The following is a 24,295-nucleotide window of genomic DNA, read 5'->3' as shown; positions in this document are numbered from 1 at the left end:
GCTGGGGAAATAATTAGGAATGCCACTCGTGGGATGCAATGGCCGGCCGATGCTGGCGAGCGGTCAGAAGTCCCCCGTCAGGCAACAACAAGCGAACTGTGGCCCTGCGGCTGTCTGAATCTGGCAATGGTTTCGCTCTGCACGGATGCTGATTGCCGCAATCCCGTCACGGGGGGGTGGTGGTGGTAAAGGTTAGAAAGCTGCCCCCAGGCCGATAACCGCAAGTTTCATAGGTCGAGGTTGAAGGAAAACAAAGGTCACCCGCGAGAGAACATGTCCAAAAAAAATGAGCAAAATGCCATTTCCAAAAACCGCGGTTGGGGGAAAAAGCAAAGGCGCACAAACAAGCGAGCCGGGGATTTGGTGATTGGCCAGTGCTAAGCGAAAAACTCGGGAGCATTTGGCAGCTCTTCGAAATTTGCGGGGCACCTCCCTTCCAGGTTGGATCAGATCAGATATCAAAGCCACTAAGAGCTGAGTATCTCTACCTACATATATTGGACGGGCTGTCTTGATTATTACTTCCTCATGTCAAGATCCAATCTAGAGAAGAAAAAAAGGCATCAATATTTCACCCGGTACATGAGTCTTGGTAGTGTGGAGCTTAAGGATTTTTACTAGAAATCCCATTTTGTAGAGAGTAAGAAACCTATAGAATAATAAAATATTATAGGACAAAACTCCACCTAGTTAATTGATAAGCTTATATCTTATTTAAAATACTTACACTACATAAAACTTAATAATTTAAAATATATTATCAAGTTTTTATATTCTATTAATAATAAATATTAATATAATTTTCACGGCTTGATAGCTAAGTTCTGAGATAAAGTAACAGTTATATCATATCAATTGATTAAATTGTAAGCTAAAAAAGAAAAGAGAGGAAATTTCAACAGTGTCACGGCAGGCCGGACCACTGCACCATACCCACTGTGATTGCTATCAAAAGCTACAAGTGAGCCAAGCTTCCTAGCTTGGCTCGCTCCAGTGGTATATATATGATGACGCCGCCACAGCCGTCACAAATAGTGCCTGCAAAGCTGTCACAGTTCTAGGAGAAAGTGGAGACGTAAAAAACCAATTAGGACTGGACTGGGTGGTTAAGCGGAGCTTACGGTCTAAGTAGACAAGATGAACCAATGAGATTGAGACTGGGGACCGCGGCGGAGTTTACGGTCTACGGTCCAGTATCGGCTAATAAGAAAAAAACTGAAAACTGTCTAAAGCTTAACGATCTACGGTCCCTAGGTTTATATATACAATTAAATTAGCCAATACAGATAAATAGTTCCGTAATATATAATTTAAATTATAATCGTTAGTATTTAAGCTATTGTAATCGAAATACGTTGTTTATTATACATTGTTTAGCTGTACCGAACTAAGATTATTTAGAAGTGCTTTTAACTAGTATTTCTTTTAGAGGTTTTTGATAAGAGTTTGTCATAACAGCCTAGTTTAATTTATAATTAATATAATGAGACTTTATAAAATTATAGTAATATGTTGAAATAGGTGCTATTAAGGCCTGTAAATAGAAGCTCAAATAGCTATCGGCGCAGTACTGTCACGGACCTGACATAAGTGGGGAGCGCGGGGCGCGACCCGTCCAACCACTGGAACAGGAAAAGCGGGGAAGTCGTATTATCACTAGTGCTAAGGGTGATAATCACGATTATCACCAGCCTTCGGTGAACGACGAGTGATAATGGTGATAAACCGGTCTATATATACAGAGGAACTGGCTGGTGTAGATAGCTAGTTCCGCAGTATGCAATAACAGATTGTATTCACGGTATCTTGTGTTTACATTGAGACGTCTTGTTGTGCACTGTTTAGCTGCACCGAACCAATTGTCAGAAGTTACCTTCAACCCGTATCCCTTTCAGAGGTTCTGTACAGGGGTTCGTCACAAGTACACTGAGAGCGAAGAAGACTTTGACTGCAGCATTCGACAGTTGCCATAGCACTGAAGGAAAGTAGATTACAGGGGCGGCGCCCTGTAATATATAGAAGAGAATCACTGTAACATAGGCTTGTGAGGCACTGATGAGTGTGGTGAACCAGTATATTGATTGAACCTTGTAGACTAAGAAATACCACAGCGAATAGGGTGTGAGGCAGAGGTCTTATAGGCCATCGACCTTCTACTCGTTCCCCGAGGGTGACTCCGTTCCCGGGCCCGAACGCCCGCTAATTGCGCTACCGTTTGACCGCTGTAAGGCACCGGTCTTAGCGCTCGGCTTTCCGGGACCTCGGATTGCTTTCGGAGGCCGAGCTTCCGTTCCGGTAACCGTGGTCCCTAAACACTGCTGATTCAAGCCATTATATTGCCTCTGAGGCCCTGTAATATACAGAGCTTAGATACACTGTAAAATCCACAAACAAAAGCTGTATTTTAACATAATATAAATTTATTAATTTAAGTAGTAAAATAAAGGAGTTGGCATTTTACGCGTCTGCGTTTATCTTATAATTTTTATCGTTGTAGGGTTTTTTACCCTCTACGTAGTGGAGGGTCTAGTGAAAATCCTCGAGCCCCACACTTACCGAGACTCTCAAGTACCGTTGTTTCTTTTTCTGACCTTATGTAACATCAACAACCGGACAAAGCAACGTTGGACCTGGAAGGCGGCTATTCAAGCTGTTCCGCTGTTTTGGGACGCTTAGGATGAGCCGCGGGGGGTCACGGGCCGTATAGCGGTCTGGCTTCAATGCTGTTAGGGTGCCCGGGGTGCCAGGTAGGGGTGCATTCTGCACGGGACTGCTGCCCGGCTCGTCAAAATTATCTTGAATAGGGCTTAGCGCCGCCCTCTGACATCTGCATCTCGGACCTCCTCCAACCATCGACGGGACATTGGATGGTGAAAGATGCACAATTCCATCTTTGCCATCCCCTACTTTTTCTCCTTCTTTTCCTTGCTTCCCTGGCCCTGCCCATACAGCTCTGTCAAGTTGTACCGCTTGAACTCTTCCCAGTCGCCGTCAACGACGCTGACGCCGCATACTTTCTGGTACACGTCCACCAAGATAACCTTGTCCGGAGACGTCAGGTTCACTTTGTGGCGCTCGTTATTGATAAGCCCAGCAATGGTATTGATCACAATATCTCTCTTTAGCGAGCTATTGTTCCGCACGCTGGGTCGGATGGCGAACTATCCGTAGAGAACGTATCAATCAGCATCAGGACCCGAAGATAGCATGCATAACAAAACAACTCACAGTGAATCCCTTCTCGGCTGGTTGGGAATTCTCATTTGACGCCTTCTCGCTTCCGGCCTCGGTTTCCGCTGCTGGCTTCGCCGCGGCCTCCGTGAATTGGTCAACATCTGTCTTCTTTCCAGTCAGGTCGAAGAAAGGAGCGAGTGCCTCCCTGGCCACCCCTTCCAGGCCCTGTTCCGTGGCCTTCCCCGTGACGCTTACCGGGGTCAGCCGGTTCACATAGCGACACTTCATCTGACCGGTCTCCTTAGCAGACTTTGCATCCTCCACGATGCGTCTCACAAATGCCACCGGGTCGATCGGTGGCTTCGTCTTGACAAACATCAAGCAGTCGACGTTCATCTTGAGGGGCGTCATGTTGTGTCCACCATCGGTGCCTTTTCTGTTGGCATTCAACGCTTCCACTTCCTTCTTGATGGCGGCTTCAATGTCGTCTTCATCCTCGTCCTCCTCACCTTCCTTCTTCTCGGCGTCATGGACCCCCTTGATGCCATACATCTTGTCTGCATACTGTGTGTAGTCCGCGGTAAGTATTCGCTCTTTCCAGCCACCACACCAGCAACAACCCGGGAATGTGTAACACCAACCTCGGCAAACAACACCCCGATCTCCCTCGCCGCCTTGGATTCCTGGTGCCGGGCACATGTCACCCAAATGCCCGGTTCTCCTGCCTGGAGGCTCGATTCTTGATTGTTGGCCGCCTTGGCCATATGATGCGGCGTCTTCCACTTTCCTGCATTGCCTCCCGCCTGTTTTATACCGGATAGGTTAGCTTTTCGCTACATACACACTCATTCTTGGTTGCAAATGACAAGTGAGCGAATAGTACACCATAAAAGAATACATGTATGCAATGTGTACTGCAGTGTTTTGGAACTGAACAAACAAACACGTGCTCAAAGGTCTGGACTTTCTCTCACGCATAGTGGGTACGAGTACGCGAGCGAGCGAAACCCCTCAAAGACGTAAACAATTCGTTTCCGCATACCTTTTTCTTCTTAGCTTGCTGCGCCCCGCCACCGCCAGTTGGCGCGTCTTTTCTCTTGCCGCTTCCCGTCATTTTTTCGTAGGTGAAGCCTCTGTTTCGTCTGCTTTCCGGGTTGATGCAGAATGAGAAGCAGGTTTTTCTTTTCGTCGACTGCTGCTTGGTGAGGGTTAGAAGGGCTTGGCGGATGAGTAAACTCTGACCAAAGAGAGTCGCTAGGATGATGCAAAAAAAAAAAAAGGTGCGTCAAGGTTGGAAATGGGAATGGGAAAGCTGAGGTTAAAAGTTGGGTGATGTGAATTTTCGATGGTTGTCGCTCCCAGTTAATGGAAAGAAAGTCGGACGTTGCCAGTGACACCAAAAGCGAGGTCTGAGACTTAGGTTTTGGTCACGTGTTTACCCCTATTTATCCCCTTTTCTGGAGGTCCAAACAAAAGCTCAAGGCATGATACGGGGCAATATGGAAGGTCCGAGGATGAGCCACAATTGGATATTTACTTATTTTATCCAAGTTTGGCTGCACACAGGCACAAGTATCCATCACTCCATCCGGGCATTGTTCTTTGCTGACTGCTCAGCTGTAAGCTTCAATGCTCGCGGCGCATCGTGCTTGGGCATCCACAGCTCGACAAGCTGCAGGCCCTTTGCATCGTTGAAGTCCTTGTCCGCCAACAACTTTTCAAGCTCGCTCTTGGTCTTGATGATGTGCTTCCGAACTTCCTTGTCAGTTGCGCCAAACACTGTCGGAATTTCAGTGTAGTTCCACCGCCTGATATCGTTGTACTCAGCTTCCATGCCGTGGATACACCGCTCAATGGTGAACCCTTCGTTGTAGATTAGGAAGCTTGCGAATTTGTTAGCAGGACTCCAACCAACAAGCCCTCCAAGTCGTGGATAAACTTACATTGTGACTCTCAGCTTATGCTTGATCATGGTTGACACCTCCTGGACAGTGAGCTGGAACGACCCATCTCCAACAAACAGAATTGTGCGACGGTCTTCTCCCATGTCCTTAACAGCCTGTGCAACTCCCTGAGCAGCACCCACAGACCAGCCAATGCTTCCCCAGAGGATCTGCGTGATCCCAACCACATCAGGAGGAAACTTGCTCTCCCAAATACCAAAGTTGGATGTGCCTGTCTCGGTGACTACCAGATCCTTCTCCTTGAAGTATTCCCCCACACGAGGCCAAAACCAGGCTTGCGTAATGGTCTCGGTGCTGTCCCGATTTTCAGAGACCTCGTTGACCACCTTCGGGGCAAGCTTCTCACTAGAAAGCTTTGTGGTGTCGACACGCTCAATCAGCTTGCGAAGAACTCCTTTCATCGCAACACCAGGATACTCCGAGTACCTAACCTTGCAGTGATCGCTGTGGAAGTCGATGGTATTGAGTTGAGATGTGCGGTACGAGAAACCCGTCGTGTTGAAATCACTCTTCAAAGCACCAATCGACAAGACCAGATCCGCCGATTCCACCAGTTCCTGCACAGCAGGCTGAGACCCCGTACCCGCATACACACCACCGTATGTAGGCGAAGACTCGTTGACGGCGCCCTTGCCCATCGGCGTGACAAAGACAGGGAGCTTTGCCTTGTCAACCAGATTCCGCACCTCTTCTAAGCATCGATGCCGGATAGCACATGCATCGACGAGAATGATGGGGTTCTTCGCTGCGTGCAGGTATCTCAGAACAACATCCACAACGTAGTCCTCCCTCTCGGGCTCATTCGGGGGGTCCGAGAGGTCAATAGGAGTGTCAAGACGCGCGCCCTCGATTTGCTTCTCGACCATATCAGTGGGCAGCATGATGTATACCGGGCGGCTGTGAATCCAGCATTCACGCAGGGCAAAATCAATCTGTTCGGCGATCTCGGCTGGGTTGTTCAAGCGGGCAGTGTTGCAGGCAATTTGAGAGCCCATGTTGGCAAAGACGTTGAAGTCGCCATTTCCAAGAGTGTGATGCAGCAGCATGCCATTCCGCTGAGAGATGGTTGACGGGCAGCCGACGATGTGTACGACAGGCACGTGCTCAGAGTAGGCACCGGCAACGCCGTTCATGGCGGACAGCTCGCCTACACCGAAGGTAGTGACAAGAGCTGAGATGCCCAACGCTCGGGCGTAGCCATCGGCGGCGTATGCTAGGATGTGGTGAGCTATTCTTCTTTTCTCTGTTACTCTGGGGGATCGGGGAACACATACCAGCGTTGAGCTCATTGACACTGCCAACCCACTTCAATTTGGCCTTGGGGATGTAATCCAGTGCCACCAAGTTGAAGTCACCTGGTAACCCATGGACTGATCTGATGCCGATTTCATACAATCTGGCAAACAAGTATTGGGCCACCGGGACGGGCTTCTTCAAGCCCTGTGTTCTAATGTCGATGGCCATTTTCGGGTTGTTTGGCTGTTCAGTAGAATTAAGGGCTTAAAGCACTGAGTTCAGTCAATTGAAAAGGAAAAAGCGGCAGCTCGTGGGACTCTCCCTGGCTCAAGTAATAGATCAGTGCCTGGTCTTGACCAGTTCGCAATGAGATAGTGAGCAGCTTAGCTGATCGCTAGCAACAATATCAGACCACCTTTGTCACGCTGGGATGTTGGGAAATGGTAAAGAATGCGCAGAAATGACAGCATGGCCGCGGGGACAAGATCATGGCGGCCGTTGGTCTAGGGTTAAGCCATTGCTCATTGACTCTCATTATCGAGGGGTGATGTCATGGAATTGTGGAAAGTGGGCCGGACCGATTCCGGCATGTGAGAGCCCCGGTTCCCGTAATGGGCTTCTTCAGGGGCGCAAATCGGCCGATATATGTTGGATAAGATTGAAATTCGAAGATGGAGGGAGTGGTGCTATGGTGTATAAGAGAGAGCTTGAATAGTACAGGTCGAGAATGACCTCTATATGCGCTGGGTATTTAGCCAAATGAAAAGAGATAAGCCGCCCCTGACCAACCGTATGTCAAAAAACATCAAAGAATATCACCACCAAAAACATAACGCCGATTTAACGCATCCTCCAATCCGTCTCAACGCCTGTAATCGCAATCCGCAGATGCTTGTTGACATCGCCCACATCGCGATCATCCATCCCCTCAATCACAACTCCCGTCCTTCCACCCATCTCTCCACCTCTCCAACCACCTACTGCAGTCAAAGGTCTTCTTCCCCAGCTTCTTGTTCACACCGTTATGCGCCTCACACAGCCAGTTTCCAAACTCATCCCTGCTTCCAGCTTTGATTTGCTTCCGCTCGATGTACTCTTGGAAATCTTCGGCGCACACCCAGCAAGGGTACAGCTTTGAGAACAACTTCATAAAAGAGATGACATCGGACTGCTCGGAAGGGGTTGGCTTCTCGGGGTAGGTGGCCGCGATGGAGTGGAGGAGGGTCCATGATGACCGGCCGAGAGCTACAACGTCTGGAGGGCAGTCTGCCCGTTTCTTGACAGCGGGAACAGGTTTGCCAGTGGAGAGGGCCGTCATTGTTTTGGCCCGGCTAGTCCAAGCTGCGAAGTCGGCACCGGCAGTGCAAGAACGGCAACTGTGAGGTGTTAATAAGGTGGAAATGCAAGGTTGGTGAGAAGATATGCTTACGGTTTGCCATCCTTACCCAAGACTACACCCTTTGGGAGAGGCTGGCTTGTGTTAGCGGCCGCGGCTGTAGTGGCCTGTTCGTCTTGGTCTTGGGTATCCTTTGCCATTATATGTCTGAGGCTGAGAGACGTGAGTGTATGTGTACAATAACTAAAATAGTCCACAATCGTTGGTGATGTTTGACAACCAAGAAACTGTTCATTTGTCAGCCGTCAACCATGGAAATTTCCAATCATGTATTCCCAGGCGATCAGAACCCCTGTGAGCGTTGCGATGAACAGGGGCCAGGGTCCCCGCGAAAAATGTTATCGATAAAGCTTTGGTGGGGCAGTGACACACTCCCCGCCATCTCCCGGGATGCCGCCTCAATGTCTTGTGCATTTCATCCCATCCCAGTTTAAAAAGTTCCCCTTTTCTCCTCAACCAGTTGTTCGGGGAAGAAGCAAAGGCCATACCACCCTTCAGCATCCTGGCTCTCAGAAACTATGTCACCAAAAATACCCGTCTACCTGCTCAAGACAAAGTCTGCTGCTGGCGACCATTACGAGGAAAAGTTCTCGACCCCTGACGGCAATGGCTCCGAATATGATCCCGAGTTCGTCCCTGTGCTTGAGCACCAATTCGACGACCAGGGCATGGCCAAAGTGCGCGGAATCCTCAAGAACAAGCAAATAGGAAGGACTGAGGGCAAACAATACGGTGGCATGATTTTCACTTCCCAGCGGGCTGTCGAGGCTTTCACTAAGCTTGTCGAGGAAGGGAGAGGTGAGACTCGTCCATCTTCGAAGCTCGACAGGCTTGTGAATGACTGAGTGGCTAAAGGTGAGCAACTTGTAGGTGAAAATAACTGGCCGTTTCTCCAGGACATTCCCGTCTACAGTGTCGGCCCAGCCACAACCCGAGCTCTGAAGGCTGTTCCTCAGGTTCCAGCTTTGCAGGTTTTTGGAGAGCATACGGGCAATGGCGAGACTTTAGCGCCGTATATTCTTGACCACTACCGGGCGTGGTATAAGGATCGGGAGTCCGTGCCTGCTTTGCTGTTTCTTGTCGGGGACAAAAGGCGGGATACTATCCCCAAGGTTTTGACTGGGGCCGGGTGGCAATTGGACGAGGTGGTGATCTATGGCACGGGAGAGATGAAGTCGTTCAGGGACGACTTCTCACAGCGTCTCCAGACTACGGCTGACCGGCCACGGAGATGGGTTGTTGTCTTCTCCCCTAGTGGGTGTGACAGCATGCTCAGCGCATTGGACCTCTTGGACGAGAGCAGTGGCAAGGCGAAACCGAAGGAGCCAAACCGAAGCACGTATATTGCTACCATTGGACCGACCACCCGGGATCATCTGATTCACAGCTTTGGGTACGAACCAGAAGTGTCGGCGGAACAGCCCAGTCCTGAAGGAGTATGGAATGCCATCACTGGCTATAGGACTCTAGAGTAGGACTACAACCAACCATGATTCACATATTGAAAATCTATCTGAATTCACGTGAGAAAGAAAAAACTGCTGCGAGACACGGTACCTGACGGGCCAAGCCTCAGGTGACGGTTCGAGAACATTGCCCTGAGAGGCTTGGTGAGGGCCCGAGTGGTTCACGATGCCGAGATGTCGGGTGATGAACCCCGCTGGCCGACTCGATTGTTGCATGATTGGGTACCAGTACTTCCGTCGAAGGCAAAGTTACCTAACGGTTACCTAAAGTACCACCTCAGAGGCTAATGCCAAGGTACCGCTGTGTTTCGGTTACGTGTTCGCTGTGCTGGCTATCCGCATACGCTAGCATAGTCCATATCTTGAAGCAAGGCCCCTCCATCCACTGACGATTATGCATTCCAGTATCAAAGCTCTTTGCTCCTCGTCATCAGCATTCGCAACCCCCAACTGTACAACATCATCACCACTCGAGAATTCTAGCCTATTCATGGCCACCGCCACCTCTGCCCGAAACATCACCATTGACTGCTCCTCATTGCAGCCTTCTTATCGACGGCTATCTCGGATCTACTGCCAACCTGCACGATTCGCTGATCCCCACTGAACCTATAGCTGCAACGGGTCCTGTTTGGCTGCTTCTTCCCTGTCAACGGTTCGGCTCCTGCAAGTCGATACCCCTCACCACCAGGCCAGCCACACCATTGCAGCGCCTAGCCCAGAAAAATAGTTCAGCCATGAGCTTCTACACTTCCTCCTCCTCCCAGAAAACCCACAACCTCAACACCCGCCAGTCCCCCGACCCGGACTCCTCTCCGGCCTCTTCACCCGGCGCCATCACCCCCACCACTTCTCACACTGAAACCGCCGGCTCATCGTATTTCTCCAACTTGCTCTGGGGCGGTCTCTTCCGGCGATTCACTTCCGAACCCTCTCCTTCCCTGTCGACGGAAAACAGTCCCCCAACTCTCCGACACGCGCACACTTACCAGCCAGACGGCGAGGACGACGGTATGAATCTGGGCAAGAGTATGGACGGGATATATACCCCTCCGCATTTCCACCACAGGGTGCCGTCGCCCATGGGCCTGCCGCAATTGGAACCTCTGCAGCTTCTCGGCTTTAGCGCTCGCACGAGGACAGAATCGAGGTTGCTCACCCCGGCGATTGCGGAGGAGGTGCGGAATCTGGTGCCTACCCGCTTGTCGATTATGGACGAGTGGAATCTGGTGTACAGTCTTGATCAAGACGGGGCGAGTCTGGCGACGTTGTACGACAAGTGTGATGGGTACCGGGGGAAGAGGGTTGGGTTTGTTTTGGCTGTGAGGGATACTGAGGGTGGTGTATGTTTTTATTCTTCCCTCTCGTTTTCCCCCAAATCATCTTATACTAACAACTGCCTGTAATAGATCTTTGGAGCCTACCTCTCTGACGTCCCCCACATCGCACCCAATTATTTTGGCACAGGCGAGTGCTTCCTCTGGAGGGCCTCGGTTCAGGCACCCCTGCCCCCACCACCGTCACTCATCGACAGCGCAGACACCCCCGACGTGGGCAGGAGCACCACCATCAGGGCCGAGCAAAACGTCGCGTCTGGCCAGGTGAACGCGCACTCCATCCGGTTCAAGGCGTTCCCTTACAGCGGCGTGAACGAGTACTACATGCTCTGCGGGCAGCAGTTCCTCTCGGTGGGCGCCGGTGACGGGAGGTTTGGTCTCTGGCTGGACAGTGGACTGGAAAAGGGGGTGAGCTCGACGTGCCAGACTTTTGGCAACGAGCCGCTGAGTGATGAAGGGGAGAAGTTTGGGGTTTTGGGGGTGGAGTTGTGGGTGATTGGGGCTTAGGTGGCTCCCGACCCAAGGTTGAGGATGTCGTCGGGGGTTTTGACTGTTCAGTGATCACGGGTTTTTTTTTTTTTTTTTTTGTTTTTGAGTTTTTGAGTTTTGTTTCTTTTCCGTTTCTGGCAAGGGAGTTTGTATTAGGGAACAAGCATTTGGTCTGGATGGGAGAATAGGAGTAAAAGGGGCGTTGCCTGGTCAAAGTGGACGACATGATACATTACAAAACAAAGCAAGCAGGCAGGCAAGCCGGCGAGCATGGTTATGAGAAAAGGCATGGTGGCTGTCTTAATGGGTTTTCAGTTTTGAGGATTTGATTTTGGGCATTCATTGAAGAAAATGATAAGAACAAGAGAATAAGGAGTATGGGAAGAATTGGACGACAGAGATACCCACCCTCCTACTCAATCATGACACGACAGTTTTGTTAAAGGGCAGAACAGGACAGTACGATAGGGAAGCAATGAGATAAGACAAGAAACTTCAGAACAAAGTGACAGGTTGGGCGGGTTCCTTCATCGGTGTGTGCTATGGGGCTTATATCTATACCACCTGGAGGTATCATTCATTTCCACAATTCCCATGTGCAACTGACGGCATTGCAACAAGGTTCAATCGAAAATTATCAGCAACTTCCCACAAGTCGAGCATTTCACAAAAGGTATTTCCCTCATCAACTACTCAAATACGCCCAATATGAGGATAGGAAAAAAAAAAAAGACTTAAATAGGAGCCCCCCACCCTGCCCCCCAAATTTCACATCCCAGATATTTCCCTCCTTTTTCTACAATTGTCACACATGATGTTATCCTGCCCTATGCTTATCCCTATCCATCCCACCCTTGATCTTGCTCAGTCAAAAATCCACGGTATACAAACCAACCCACTTTGCTCAGACAAGCAAGCCACTTCCAACAAACGGTTTTTTTTTTACCTCATAATCTCCTGGTAAATCAGCTGCTTCAACTGCTCCTTGCTCAGGTTGTCCTTGTGCTTGTCAAAGTCAAAGAACTCCTCGGGGATTGGCGGCGCGGTCGGCTCGTCCTCGGGGTCGTGGTACGGCTCGAGGTATGGGTGCTTGAGCGCCTCCTCGACGGTGATGCGCTTGACGGGGTTGAAGGCCAACAGCTTCTCGAGGAGGTCGAGAGCCATGTCGGACGTGTTGGGGAAGAGCGTGCGGAAGGGCACCTTCTTCTTGAAGGGAAGCGACCGGATGTACTCGCGTGCGCGTCTGGACTTGATGCCATAATAATCCTCCATTGTTGGCGTGCCGAGGACGTCGAGGATGAGGGTAAGCTGGTGGTGGTCTGGGAACGAGGGGTTAGTCATGGTTCAGGGGCAAGGGGGTGAAAGGAGCCGGGAACACAAAAGTACGTACAGTCCTTGCCTGGGAACAGGGGCTTGCCGCTGAGCATCTCGGCGAGAATGCAGCCCACCGACCAGACGTCAATAGCCTTGGTGTACTCTTTGAAGGTCAACATGATCTCGGGCGCACGGTACCAACGGGTGGCAACGTATTCTGTCATGAAACCCGAGTTGTCCTCCTGTGACGCCGCCGAACGAGCCAGACCGAAATCGCACACTTTGAGATCGCAGTTGGCATTGAGAAGCAAGTTGGAAGGCTTCAAATCGCGGTGGAGAACGTTGGCAGAGTGCATGGCCTTGAGGGCACGCAGCGTCTGGTAGATGAAGTACTGGCAATGATCGTCCGAGAGCTCCTGTGTGCGGATGACGCGGTGCATATCGGTCTCCATCAGCTCCTACAGTTTCATAGAGTTAGTCTTTGGAAACACCAGTGTGGAGTTTTCCTGTGGAGCAGCCTGTACCTGAATGAGGTAGACCTCATTAAATGATTCGTAGCTTCTAGGCTTCTGAATATCGAGAATGGAGATGATGTTCTCATGGTTGAAGTACCGGAGGAGCTTCATTTCACGCAACGTCCGCAGGCAGAACATGGAATGATCAAAGGGCGTGATCTTCTTGATGGCAACCTTTTGGCCTGAGGGCTTGTGGATGGCAGAGCTATCATGAGCGTTAGATCTGGAACCTGCGTTCAAGCGATTCCCATTGCAAACTTACCAAACCACACCATAGGCACCTTCGCCAACAACATCCTGGATGTCGTACTGCTCGCTGACATTGAAGGAAATCTTCCGGGCACCGCCCCGAGCTTGTGCGTTACTCATCTTGGATTAGGGAGAGTGGATTTGCGAAGCTAGTGATTTGAGTATGATTCCCCAGAGATAGGGATGGTGGGAAGGGGCGCTGGCCTTGCGAGCAACCCAGTGGTATGACAGACCAGCTCTCTCGGCAAGGGTGAAGGGGCTCGAATGGAGATGTAGTTGTATATCGATCGCTGGAGCAGAACAAAGCTGCTATTTACTGCCATGTCAGCTTGTTGCATATAGGAGCGCGGAAGACAGAGCTGACCACACCTTGTCTCAGATATTTCTTCAGCAGTTGAGGTGACGAGTCACTTTTTACCCGCGCAAGGACGGGTAGCCAAAACAGAGAATTCGTGAAGTTAGGTCGGAAGTTCTTTGTTCGTGGCGTAGGTGCCAGTAAGCAGGTGATGGTGGTGGTAGGGAGATCGATTAAAGGTCTTGTCTAATCATGAGGCGACAATTGCCATGTTAGCAGCTGTGTGACAAAAGACCAACCAAAACTCCCCGAGAAAGTAAGAAAGCCGAAAGTGTGTGGCGGCAGGAGATCCGATACGGGTGATCGCTGTATTGCGCTCGGGTGCTCAGATACAGGCCCGGCTGCCAGAAGTAGGTAGACAGAGCAACGGGGGGGGGGGGAAACCGCGCCCCTCGCCAGCAGCAGAGCTTCCCCCTCGGCGTCGTGGGGTAACCGAACGTGCGGACGCAACACACAGGCACCCACGATGCACCGCAGGCGCACACACCAGCAAAGACACGGGAGTGGACGTTGAGCGTTGGTGATCAGGTGTCAGAAGCCCTGCTCTGAGCGACACCTCTTCCCCATCCAAAGAACGGTGACTTCTAGAAGCTCAGTTCGAGTGTGTTTTGTTGCCCAGGGGTTATCCGGATGACGATTATCCGAAAGGCGGGCGATCAGACACCTCGCCTGGCTCTCCTCGAGTGCGTGGGGCCTAGGTTGAGAAGCGACTCCCGGGGGGGTTTTGGCGATAGTTGCTAGCGGTGCGTGCTTCGTATGATCTGCTTCTTTCGAGGGGCACCAGACCACCTGCAGTCCATATCCTTCGGTTTGTGAAGAGGGGGCGGTGGTGAGGGGGAAACACTTGGCTGGGATGAGAACAAGATGGGAGCAGGATGGCAGCGCCCAAGCGCACATCACAGCAAGAACAGCATTCAACACAAGAAACACACGTACCTTTGCTGAAGTTCGGCCTGGATGGTGGCCGGTCGGTGAAGAAGCTTCGACAGCAAACAAGCAACGAGCGCCAAAATAAAGAGAGCGAGAGGGAGGAGGGGAAAAGGGAGATCTCTCTTGCGACAGGGTGCGCGACAGAATTGCCCCGCTTTCTGGACTGCGGAGGGAAAGGCGGGCAGGTGGGCTGCAGCGAATGAGATGCACAGGTCGAGTTACGTCGCCGTTACTTGACTATTCCCAGTCTCTCTCTCTGGCAGGAAACACACTGGAGGAGGAAGAGACGGATGAAGCTGATGCTGATGATGGCGAGGACGAGGACGAGGGAGAGGGAGGTGTTAATTACATCTTGGAGCGTTGACCAGAGAGGCTCACCTCGACAGGGCAGCCCCAGCACCCGGCCGTGGATCTCAGGATCTGTCTGGCCCGTTTCGGTGGATTTGTTCAGGGGCCCAAGAAAGAGGGGAGGTGGTCTGGGCTGCTTTTCCCTTTTGGAGGGCGGCCAGGCTTGTTCGGATCCCGATTTGGACTCGCTTGAAGCCGTCAGGGTTGGCTTCAAAACGCCGGGTTGCAGCGGGAGAGCCGGTCCCGCCTTGGATAGCACCTTTGCGTAAAAGTCACCAGCCGCTCTCCTTTTCTTCTGGAAACCAAAGAGACGACGATGGAGGATGGAGAAACCCGCGTGGAGCTTCACCATCGCCTCCTTTTTCACAATCCCCACCGTCTGGAGGGGCACCGTAACGTCCAGACACAAAACGGACGACCCGCCCGACCACCACCTTAGGTACACTACCGACCCGACATATGGCCGCCCGATCACCCGCCGTTGTGCCCGTCCGTCCATATCAGCAGCCTTCTTGTTCCCATCAGCCGGCGCTTAACACCAAGTGAGCAGTGGCTGGTGAGATTCGATGACCATGTGCTGTTTCGGATTCATACGACAGCTTCTATCCGTATCTTATCGCATGTCGACATGTATGTCTGTATATAGAAACATCTTCATGTATCACACTGCATCTGCTCATTCAGTCTATGCACCACAGGTTCACTGGGCTTGCATGCTAGGAGCTTTACACGCTACCCACGCTTCCGCAACGGTCCAATGGCGCATCTCAGCCATGGTTTTCCCCTTCCCGTTGGGCGCCTATTTTCTGAGTGACAGTGACTGACACTGCCTGTTGGTCCCCCTCCAATTTACATTTTGTGCCGGACATCAGTCTCTCACACAGACCCATCGTTCGTACGGTGTCTTGAGAGTCTTTCTCGTGTTCCTGCCGTGCTGTTACCCCCTTCGGCGCAATGTCTCAACCTGAGTTGATGTCTCCCAAACGAATGGCTGCGGTTTCATGATGGCTTGGCGGGGTGGTGGGGTGGGCCCTGGTCGTTGGCCTTGGCTGTTTGGAAACAGTAGCTCCATTCCATAATTTGGGATCAGTGCTCAAACTAAGCATTCGAACCGCCCTCACTGCTCACTTTCTTCGATTCCATGTCAAATCTCATGATCAGTATCGTCTTCTTTACTAACACTACTGTCCGCTATGTCTACGTAATAGTATTCGTATTCCCTTCTCGGTTTCCTTACACGAAACCGTTCCTGCATCTGCTGTACCGACCGGGATACAAGAGCCGCAAGTGAAGGCATATCCCTTGCGGCCAGTAAAGGCGACCCAGTGGGGTACTGCTATTCTGGGTACCATATATCCACAGTTGTATATAACCTCCGGCACTCAACTGGTACCCAGTGCCGGGAGAGGCTGATGCCCCCCGATGGGCCAGCTGCGGCCTGTCAACACGTCGGGTATATTGGAGCAGAACATGTAGGCTGGTCACCTCCCCCGGACCACACAGTATTCAGTCATCCCGGTAACGTGGGTTGGGAATAGCTATTCATTGATGTAAACTCGTAAAACTTCTTTCTCTAGCCTTGCTTGGTTCTCGAAACACCCTGTAGAATGCTGCGTTCGATATCCCCTAAACTACGACGCCCCTTGATTATTGAACAACCTGGACTCCGGCGTTAGCAATGAAGCCTGTCGCACTGGCTGGAGCCCATGCTCCTCATTGTCTTGCTAGGAACTTACCTTTTCTCTCAAGGAGCCCATCCATTGTACGTAGCTCAGTCCTTGGTCCGCCCGGTCCTCCACCAGCAATGTCTGAGCCCATAGCTTCAAGCTAGGCTCGCCATCCTCCCGAACAATGTAGAGGTGCGGGACGATGATGCTTCCCACGCCCTTGGACTTGTGGTCTCGACTCTTCTGAATGACAGCCCGGACCCGCTCATTGAAGTCATTGTCCAGCTCTTTGAGTGTGGCCTTGCCAACCTGGAGCTGCGTCCGGTCCGCAACATCAAACACATCAACAAGAAGCTGAGGCACCGCTTCGCGACCCACCCACAGGAATTGTGTTTGCCCGTCGTCAATTAGATACAGACCGTAGGGAACAAACTTTTCTGATGACAAGTTGAGAGGGGGCGGGAGCACGATTTGACTTGTTTCGGGGTCCGGAATACCGGCATTGTCAGGCATATCGTGAAGAGAGTACAGCCGGGGGTAGATGTACTGCATCAAAAGAGGAACCGGAAGAGTGGAAAGAAGGCACAGAGCAGCCGACCTCAAATCCGATGGAATCTGGGCCGACTTCCTCAGACCAACATGCTTCATCAAGCCGAGGAACAATGCTGGAAGGCCTCGCAAGTTGGATGGGAACTGGAGTCCACCGCCCATGCTGCCGCCTGCCAGCTCTTTCTTGAACGTCTGTAAAAGGTCCGTGATTGTTTTCTGGAGAAGATCTCTCGCCGAATCCAAACCGCTGCCCAATGCCCTTTCAACAGCCTTGTGCGTGTAGTATGTCGTGATGGCGGCCTGGTCGGCCGAAGCGTACACATCGGCAAGGTTGGTCGTGGTGGGCAGAGCAAGCGTCATGACGCGGATGCGGCGCTCGCCGTTGCAAGTCGTGTGCAAGACGGCCGTCTGCATGCAAACAACATCCTTGGTCAAATTCTCATCAATCGCCACCTCCACCACATAGCACTGGTCGCGAGGGAATGCTGGGAAAGCACACAAGTCGGAGCTTCGGGTGAAAAAGTTGCCATAAAACGTACTCATGCGCAAGCCGGTAGTAGCACGCACGCGAAGGACAGCTTCCAACCCAATCTCCGAAGACAGATAGTCCCTGAATTCAGAGGCAAACTTGATAGCATCCTCGGCACGCCCAGCGTTCCACCCAGGATAAAACCACGTCTGACCACCCGTATATCTCGGGAGATTGCTCAGAGAAGCCACATCCTGATATTGCGATGAGAAGAGGAACATGTCAATCGACACCTGGTTCTTGGAACACTCCACCGCAAAGGACTTGTAAAACGTCGCGGCAGTCTGAAGCAGAGAGCCTTCCTTAGAAGTGCCCAGAAGCTTCTTGTCCTCTCTCATTGTGAGCTTTCCGTGTCCGACATTAGGCAGTGATGCGCTCAAAACGACAAGCTTGCCACCCAAGGGAGAGATCAGTTTGTCTCCTGCACGTAGAGCAGAGCCCATGCAAGAGCCATTATCCTGATTATGCTCAAACATCTTGGGAAGTTTGGTGAGGAAGTTTTCGATACTCTGGCGGGACTCGGTCAGGGGAACCAACAGCTCGCCGGGAACCGGGAGGAAGGGCTCGTCAAGATCGCTAACCACGAGCATGCTTGTTTCGCCATTCTCGTCCGTGTCTTTGGGGACCGAAAAGTAATACAGGCTCGAATCGACAGCCATAAAGCCGAGACGGGTACGGCGGTCAGCGTTCGGTATTCTGTCGAGGCTGGCCTCAATAGTGCGGGCTGCCGTGGCCAGGAGACCGCTAGAGACGGAAGCGTAGCTGACATCAAACAAAAACAGGTAGACCAGCGGTTGGGGTGGTCTGACCATGTACTCCTGAGGAGCAACGAACTCAACCACGGCGTGGTTGAGCTCGTGCCGTTGCCACCGGTCCACACTCTTCTGCGCAGCAGCATCCCAGTCAAAGGCCTGGGGAACGTCGTTGGTGAGGTTGCACATGTTGCATCTCCACCGGTGGCCGTGATCCAAGAAGGTCACGAAGGGGTTGATGTAGGATCTGCATCTCCGGCAGCGGGAGATGACTTGGTCTTGGACCACAGGGACGGGGTCATCGAGATCGTGGAGGGCGGCATAGGGTTGGATCACCAGCGAAAAGGGAAGTTTGCTCTTCTTGAGGAGGCTGTGGGTCGTTGGAACGGCATTGAGCGTGGATCGCACGTACTTGGGAAGGCAGTTCGCATCTGGGGATGGGGTGACGCTCGCCTGCGAGATTTGTTAGCATGTCCGGAGGTGGTAGATTCCGGATACAAAAGACCTACGTTGGGAGGCAGGATGATGGGGGGTGGAGGGAGGTCCAATTCAGACACATTGAATGGCTGGTTGAGGAGATCAGTCGGGTAAAGCTGATTCAAAGGACCAGCTCTCGCCTGAGGGGGGAGCTGTTGCGGTTGCTGTTGTGGAATACCGCCGGGAGCACCAGCACCCAGGTTCATGCCCTGGAAACCGGCAGTCAGACCGGCAACGCCGCCAGGAGCCGGGACAGCTCCGGCCGAGGGATAGTAGGGATCCGGAGCCTGGTAACCGCCGACAGCAGCGGGCTGACCGTATGGCTGGGCAGGTTGAGCGCCATAGGCGGCTGGCTGGACCTCTGGTTGCGCGGGATAACCTCCATAAGCTGGAACAGCAGCTGGAGCTCCATATGGAGCTGCCCCTGGGACGGGCTGCCCTCCCGCTACAACATTACCCCCCACGCCGACGTCGAAAGCGCTGGCGGCATATTGTCTCTTCTTTTTTCTGCCGTGATCGGCGGCGTGACCTGGGGCGACGGGGGCAGCGTTATCGTAGGCTTGGTCGGGATATGGAGGTTGCTGCTGGTGGTCGCCGGGCTGCTGGGGCGGGTATTGGCCGTAGCCGTCGTTGGAAGCACCAGACATGCTGTGCTGGACAGGTGTCGGCTGAAGAAAGCGAGGTGTCGTGATGATCAAGGCGCGAGCAGTGCGTGCAGCCTCAGCACGGTAATAACAGGGCGGCCGATTTTGAGCAAAGTTTGGTGATTTGCGCAACCTGGCAAGATGGCAAGAATGGCGGTTGACTGACGGACGTCAGTCGTGAGGCGTGGTGGCTAGTGGAGCAGAGCTCCCTGGGCTGGTGTCTCAGGGTTATGTCGGTCGGGACAGCTGTCGCCTGAACCTTGAGCAACTGTGGCAGCGAGGGGTTGCGGGTTGACGGGACAGACTGGCCTCAACGTCTCAGTGTGCGGTGAGGCGAGGGAAGCACCAGCCACAGACAATGGAAAGGCTCTTGGCAGGGAAGCAGTAAAAAATGTGGGGATTTTGAACGGGAGCTTGGGCCAAGAACACAAGCCAGCCTAGGGATGCATCAGTCCACTTTCCATCGTCAGGGTTAGGTATGGTGATCAACTATTGCTCTATCCTCAGTGAATTATGGGCAGTGTGGTGTAGGAGACCTCTATTTTGTGGGCAACCTCGACCGGTGCATCTGGTGCCAGAAACCTGGAACTGACGTGCAGCAGCTTTATGAAGAAGGTAACCCTTCTGGCTGCATGCTGCATGCTGTCCGGTACATGCTTATCAAGAACCTCGATAAACGCATGCGATTAGCCGTGGGGCTTCGCAAGTTCCCCCTCCATTGATGAGGTACCCGCCGGGTAGATCACTCACCCCACCAGGGTGCGTCATCTCCCGAGGCTGGAGCTGCGCTAACAGAGACAAGCCGGACAACACGGCACCTCTGCGAGGCCACCAACCAGCATTTGGGTTCAGCTACATAGAATTCTTTTCTGCTGCAATGCATGGCCGACATGGATAACCGGTTGTCCAAGCTTGGAGGGCAATCGGCAAGTGGTTAAAATGGCTCAGGGCTCTGCAACGGTCCTGCGAAAGAGGCAGTAGGGGACTGAAATAGAGGACAATAAGCTGTCATGCAGCAACATCCCGCCACATCTGTCCATGCACCGTGACCAAAGACCCGACAATACAACTAGGTACCGCCTGACACTGTCCAGACGGTCTGCCTTGTTGGACAAGACCTGTCATTGAATTACGATCACCTCTTTTTCTCTCGTGTGTCTTTAGATCAAACCTACTAGAAAAAGCCGACATCCCACCTACCTAGATTCCAGAAAGCGACCACGCCTCGACTCTGTACATTTTCGTCATCATCATCATCATCACCATGGCTTGGGGAAAGACAAAGGCGCCTCCTCCGCCGCCACCATCAGCAGCTAGGTTTGACTTACCCAGACTCTTGGGCCACAAGCTTCCAACTAACCAAGCCCAACAGGCAACTCATCCCCTTGTTTATCGTCCTGGCAGTACTGGGCGTAATGGCCTGGGTTGGCTATCAGATTTACGTTTCTGTCATGAAGATCAAGGACCAAGCCGAGAAGCAGATGGGCGACAAAAACATGGTCTTCACCAAGGACGGTCTTCGTGTCAGTGTCAAAAATGTCAAGGACGAGTCGTACCTGGATGCGACACAGAGCTGGTTTGTCAAGGCATGGGATCTGAGCGGGAATGCAGTTGATACCTCGAAGCGCAAGAGGTATGTCGTGATTCATACAACTTCTCTCGAGGCTTGCTAATCAAGGAGATAGAAACTTCCTCACAAAACAAAAGAGTCCCAAGATCGGCAGTGACTAAACGGGGGTTTTCGTTTCCTTTGAAGCTTGGTTGGTTTGATTAGAGACCAAATGAAAAGAAAACATCTCAATGACTTATGACTATTCCATGATGGACCAGGATTACTTGTACACCAGGGTATTCAATTCATACAAAACTCCAAAGACACAAGCTGTGGCTATCCCCTCCTTGCCTCCTCACACCGATCTGAGTCTACTCGTGAGACCCGCCGCACGCATGACAGCACCGGCCGAACCCCCAACACTGTTCGCCCCCGGGATTTTACTTGCAGCCGCCGCAGCGGCAAGCTTTCCATCCTTAAAGATAAGCATACTCGGAAGCCTGAGGTTAACCTATTATGCCTGTTAGCGTCTGGCGTCTAATGAAGCTCAACGCGGGAGGATCCACAAACCCCAAACAGCACCCTCGCATACTTGATCCCATGCTCATCCCCGATATACCTCAACCGTCCCCGCACATATTCCCGTTCTGTATTTTCTTTGATCAGCAGCTTCCTTCTCTCTAAACATAGCGGGATAGTGACTTACGAGCATCAGTTACATGATCGTGAGTAACGACACACGCCAATGGCCACGTCAAGAAATACCCCCCCAACCCTCTACCATTAAGACTGTTTTCTATTGGATTCCCCCTCTTGTCTTTCCGTGGCGGGAGATGCCCAAGATGATATGGAACACTCGCAATCACTTCACTCACCACACTACTTGCCGTCCTCGCGGCAAAGGCATACTCTGCCGTGGTCCGATAGTCTCCCGGCCGGACCAAAAACGCGGCACACCGCACGATGATCGACATGAGCACCATTCGAGTAGCACGTGCGAGGTTGAAGATGGCTGCGGTCCACATATCCGGGTACACATGCACAACACCAGGGAAAATATTCTCGTTGCCGGATGACGAATACGGGATGGATTCGATTTGCCAGGCCCGGGGTAAAGTGGCGAACCACTCGACAGCCTCGGCATCGAGGGCTCGAGCTCGAGCGAGGAACTCTTCGACCGCGGCGATGGATGCTGGCGAGGAGGAGAACGATAGTGGGCTGGAGAAGAAGCCGTACGCCTCGCTTCTCAGTTCGGCCGTCAAGAGGTTGAGTCGCTCGCACGCGTTGGCAGTTGGATCCGAGTTTGCGTCCTCGTTTAACCACCATGAAACCCCCATGGGGAGGGGTGTGGCAGTGATGAAGTTGTGGATGATCTACAACGTGTCAGCCCAAAAGCATGGAAGAGAGCAACGAAACCGAAAGAATGACACATACTAGCTGTGACCGTACAACGACAAATAACTGCACCCCCAGCTTTGACTTGAGCTGTTTCTTCCCTCGGGCCTTGACGAGCTGGACTGCTCCCTCGACGTGGGAACCCCAGGCTGACCCGGTGTCTTGTCTGGCGGTGATGTTCTGAAAGATCAGAGAGGTAAGCCCTTTTCCACAAATGACTGCAAAACAAGCGGCGGCTCAGACATACCTCAAACATGCCCAGCAACAAAACAGCTGCCAGGGTTCCATCCTCTTTACACCGAACTGGATCCCTCAGAGCCGCATTTGTGGCCATCAGAGCAAGCGTGTATTCTTCAGCCCCCTTTCGAAGGAGCGTCTCCTTTTCTTTTCCTGTTGTTAAACGCCCACGCCCGCGGCCGGGGCTGGGGGCTCCATATCTCTCACCCAGTGAAGCCAAAGCACAGGCGTTGAATGCGTGCTGGAGGTGCGTGATTTCTTCTCTGTTCGTGCCGTTCGAGTACTGCTGCAGCAAGGGAAGCAGAAAGTGATTGTACCCTCTTGCCGAGTGTTGTTCTTGCGGCGGGACCAGAACAAAATTAGATAGGAAATGACAAGTGGCGAGGTCTTCAATTGGGATGCTGAGAGAGTTGGTGAGTGCTGCTGTCTGGGATCTAGAGAGTTGTAATGCCTGCTGCCGGGGGTGCGGTTGTGCGTTCTTGTTGGAAGCAGTGGCTTTCTTGCTGCTGCTGCTGCTGGATGAAGCAGCGGCGGTGTTGGCTTTCAGTGCCCTCCTGGCTGCCGCCTGGTTTTCGTTTCGAAGTAGAAGATCAAATTCGTCTCTGTATCCCGGACACTGTCGACGGGCCTTGGCACACTGGTTGCATGTTGGCTTTGTTTCGTCGCACTGTTGTAATTAGCCATCGATGTTCTCGTAAATCATCGTCTGTATCACGTCAGGAGGTCGAGTACCTTTATCCTCCTGGTCCTACACATCTGACAACCCTTGGAGGGTCTACCCAGATACACCATCTTGAGCAGTCGATCTCTTTGCACAACAGTTTCTCACAAAGCCCCAACCGGACAAGTGGCTCGCGTGGAAGAAAGAAAGCAAGCCCAAACCTTCGGGGCCAGAACCGGATCTGCAAAGCTATATGGATCTGCCTCGGGATCCAGCCAAAGGCCTGTCTTGGGGGAGCGGCCAGAGTTGTATCGTTGTAGATGTCCTCTTTCGGTTCCCTATGCCGGCATGAAACGCATTACATACACTTGGCGGGCGATCAACTAGACTGTGCTGCAAGTAAGAGTGTTTCCAAACATTTGCCAGAGGAAGAAGCAATACTCGATCCGTGACCACAGGCTATGGCGACCTGGGATTGGGTTTACTGGACCCAGTTCGTTTCTCGTTGGCTGGAAAGATGGGTAAGAATATGCGGTGGATGCGGTGTGAGCTGTGTAAGAGGTTCGGGAGGTGGGCGGATATAACGATTTGTGGGGCAATCGCCCCTTTTCTAACCCCCTATTTCTTGTCGAGAGTTGTCGAAGGTCGCAAACCTCCGAACCGTGAAGGTTGATTCGGCAACGCGGTTAACTGAAGTGATAATTCCTTCTCCTCATAGACTGCGAATAGGGCTGAGCTACCCCAAGACTTGGCAATCCTGCCAACGGCGGGGTTGTCTATGTCCGGGCTGTTTCTTTGAGAGAGCGGCGAGCTCCGTGGCGATTGTTGCCGAGGTTCAAAATGGTATATTATAACAGCATAAACCAAGTTGAAAGAAAAAGTGTCGTGCCCGAGCATCGTGATAGGTAGACAGTGTCATGACTGAGGGGCTTGGTCCAACCAGACCAGTCATCGGCAACGTGATCACCCGAAACACCCACCCATCCCCTGCACAAGCACTAGGCCGGAGCAATGCCATTAGTACCACCTACATTCACATACACAGTAACCCCTCATCAT

General features: G+C 52.1%; 10 protein-coding genes across 10 annotated transcripts; 3 read left to right on the top strand and 7 right to left on the bottom strand.

The window, feature by feature from the left end:
* Positions 1-2,445: 2,445 nt before the first annotated feature.
* Positions 2,446-4,288, bottom strand: QC762_505730 (uncharacterized protein; the record flags this gene model as incomplete). Its single annotated transcript, XM_062890996.1, has 4 exons — positions 2,446-3,161; positions 3,229-3,738; positions 3,816-3,977; positions 4,217-4,288. The coding sequence occupies 4 exons, from the start codon at positions 4,286-4,288 to the stop codon at positions 2,904-2,906; spliced, it is 1,002 nt and encodes a 333-aa protein (XP_062742146.1). The 3' UTR covers positions 2,446-2,903.
* A 465-nt stretch (positions 4,289-4,753) lies between these two features.
* QC762_505720 (uncharacterized protein) lies at positions 4,754-6,602 on the bottom strand (the record flags this gene model as incomplete). The annotated part of the gene is made up of 3 exons (XM_062890995.1): positions 4,754-5,057; positions 5,118-6,351; positions 6,413-6,602. The coding sequence occupies 3 exons, from the start codon at positions 6,600-6,602 to the stop codon at positions 4,754-4,756; spliced, it is 1,728 nt and encodes a 575-aa protein (XP_062742145.1).
* Positions 6,603-7,302: 700 nt separating this feature from the next.
* On the bottom strand, positions 7,303-9,133 carry ERV1 (Flavin-linked sulfhydryl oxidase of the mitochondrial IMS; the record flags this gene model as incomplete). Its single annotated transcript, XM_062890994.1, has 2 exons — positions 7,804-9,133; positions 7,303-7,750 (listed from the first exon to the last, which is right to left on the bottom strand). Exons 1-2 carry the CDS (start codon positions 7,908-7,910, stop codon positions 7,303-7,305), a joined length of 555 nt encoding a protein of 184 aa, XP_062742144.1. The 5' UTR covers positions 7,911-9,133.
* Positions 8,188-9,299, top strand: HEM4 (uroporphyrinogen-III synthase). Its single transcript, XM_062890993.1, has 2 exons — positions 8,188-8,568; positions 8,641-9,299. The coding sequence occupies exons 1-2, from the start codon at positions 8,289-8,291 to the stop codon at positions 9,243-9,245; spliced, it is 885 nt and encodes a 294-aa protein (XP_062742143.1). The 5' UTR covers positions 8,188-8,288; the 3' UTR covers positions 9,246-9,299.
* Positions 9,300-9,973: 674 nt separating this feature from the next.
* Positions 9,974-11,080, top strand: OXR1 (oxidation resistance protein 1; the record flags this gene model as incomplete). Its single annotated transcript, XM_062890992.1, has 2 exons — positions 9,974-10,579; positions 10,646-11,080. 2 exons carry the CDS (start codon positions 9,974-9,976, stop codon positions 11,078-11,080), a joined length of 1,041 nt encoding a protein of 346 aa, XP_062742142.1.
* A 518-nt stretch (positions 11,081-11,598) lies between these two features.
* tmk1 (mitogen activated protein kinase) lies at positions 11,599-13,260 on the bottom strand (the record flags this gene model as incomplete). Its single annotated transcript, XM_062890991.1, has 4 exons — positions 11,599-12,381; positions 12,453-12,834; positions 12,901-13,096; positions 13,154-13,260. 4 exons carry the CDS (start codon positions 13,258-13,260, stop codon positions 12,005-12,007), a joined length of 1,062 nt encoding a protein of 353 aa, XP_062742141.1. The 3' UTR covers positions 11,599-12,004.
* Positions 13,261-13,668: 408 nt separating this feature from the next.
* Positions 13,669-15,272, bottom strand: QC762_505675 (uncharacterized protein; the record flags this gene model as incomplete). Its single annotated transcript, XM_062890990.1, has 2 exons — positions 13,669-13,681; positions 14,698-15,272. 2 exons carry the CDS (start codon positions 15,270-15,272, stop codon positions 13,669-13,671), a joined length of 588 nt encoding a protein of 195 aa, XP_062742140.1.
* A 969-nt stretch (positions 15,273-16,241) lies between these two features.
* Positions 16,242-19,889, bottom strand: SEC24 (COPII subunit). Its single transcript, XM_062890989.1, has 3 exons — positions 18,780-19,889; positions 16,510-18,723; positions 16,242-16,432 (listed from the first exon to the last, which is right to left on the bottom strand). Exons 1-3 carry the CDS (start codon positions 19,392-19,394, stop codon positions 16,421-16,423), a joined length of 2,841 nt encoding a protein of 946 aa, XP_062742139.1. The 5' UTR covers positions 19,395-19,889; the 3' UTR covers positions 16,242-16,420.
* A 337-nt stretch (positions 19,890-20,226) lies between these two features.
* QC762_505660 (uncharacterized protein) lies at positions 20,227-21,290 on the top strand. The gene is made up of 3 exons (XM_062890988.1): positions 20,227-20,708; positions 20,764-21,024; positions 21,077-21,290. The coding sequence occupies exons 1-3, from the start codon at positions 20,656-20,658 to the stop codon at positions 21,120-21,122; spliced, it is 360 nt and encodes a 119-aa protein (XP_062742138.1). The 5' UTR covers positions 20,227-20,655; the 3' UTR covers positions 21,123-21,290.
* On the bottom strand, positions 21,153-24,158 carry QC762_505650 (uncharacterized protein). Its single transcript, XM_062890987.1, has 6 exons — positions 23,308-24,158; positions 22,586-23,242; positions 22,378-22,518; positions 21,650-22,316; positions 21,514-21,590; positions 21,153-21,454 (listed from the first exon to the last, which is right to left on the bottom strand). Exons 1-6 carry the CDS (start codon positions 23,365-23,367, stop codon positions 21,299-21,301), a joined length of 1,758 nt encoding a protein of 585 aa, XP_062742137.1. The 5' UTR covers positions 23,368-24,158; the 3' UTR covers positions 21,153-21,298.
* Between the last annotated feature and the right edge of the window lie 137 nt (positions 24,159-24,295).

This window comes from Podospora pseudocomata, chromosome 5 (assembly GCF_035222375.1).
Source record: "Podospora pseudocomata strain CBS 415.72m chromosome 5, whole genome shotgun sequence".
Lineage (NCBI taxonomy): Eukaryota > Fungi > Ascomycota > Sordariomycetes > Sordariales > Podosporaceae > Podospora > Podospora pseudocomata.
This window is presented reverse-complemented; position numbering and strand designations above follow the sequence as displayed.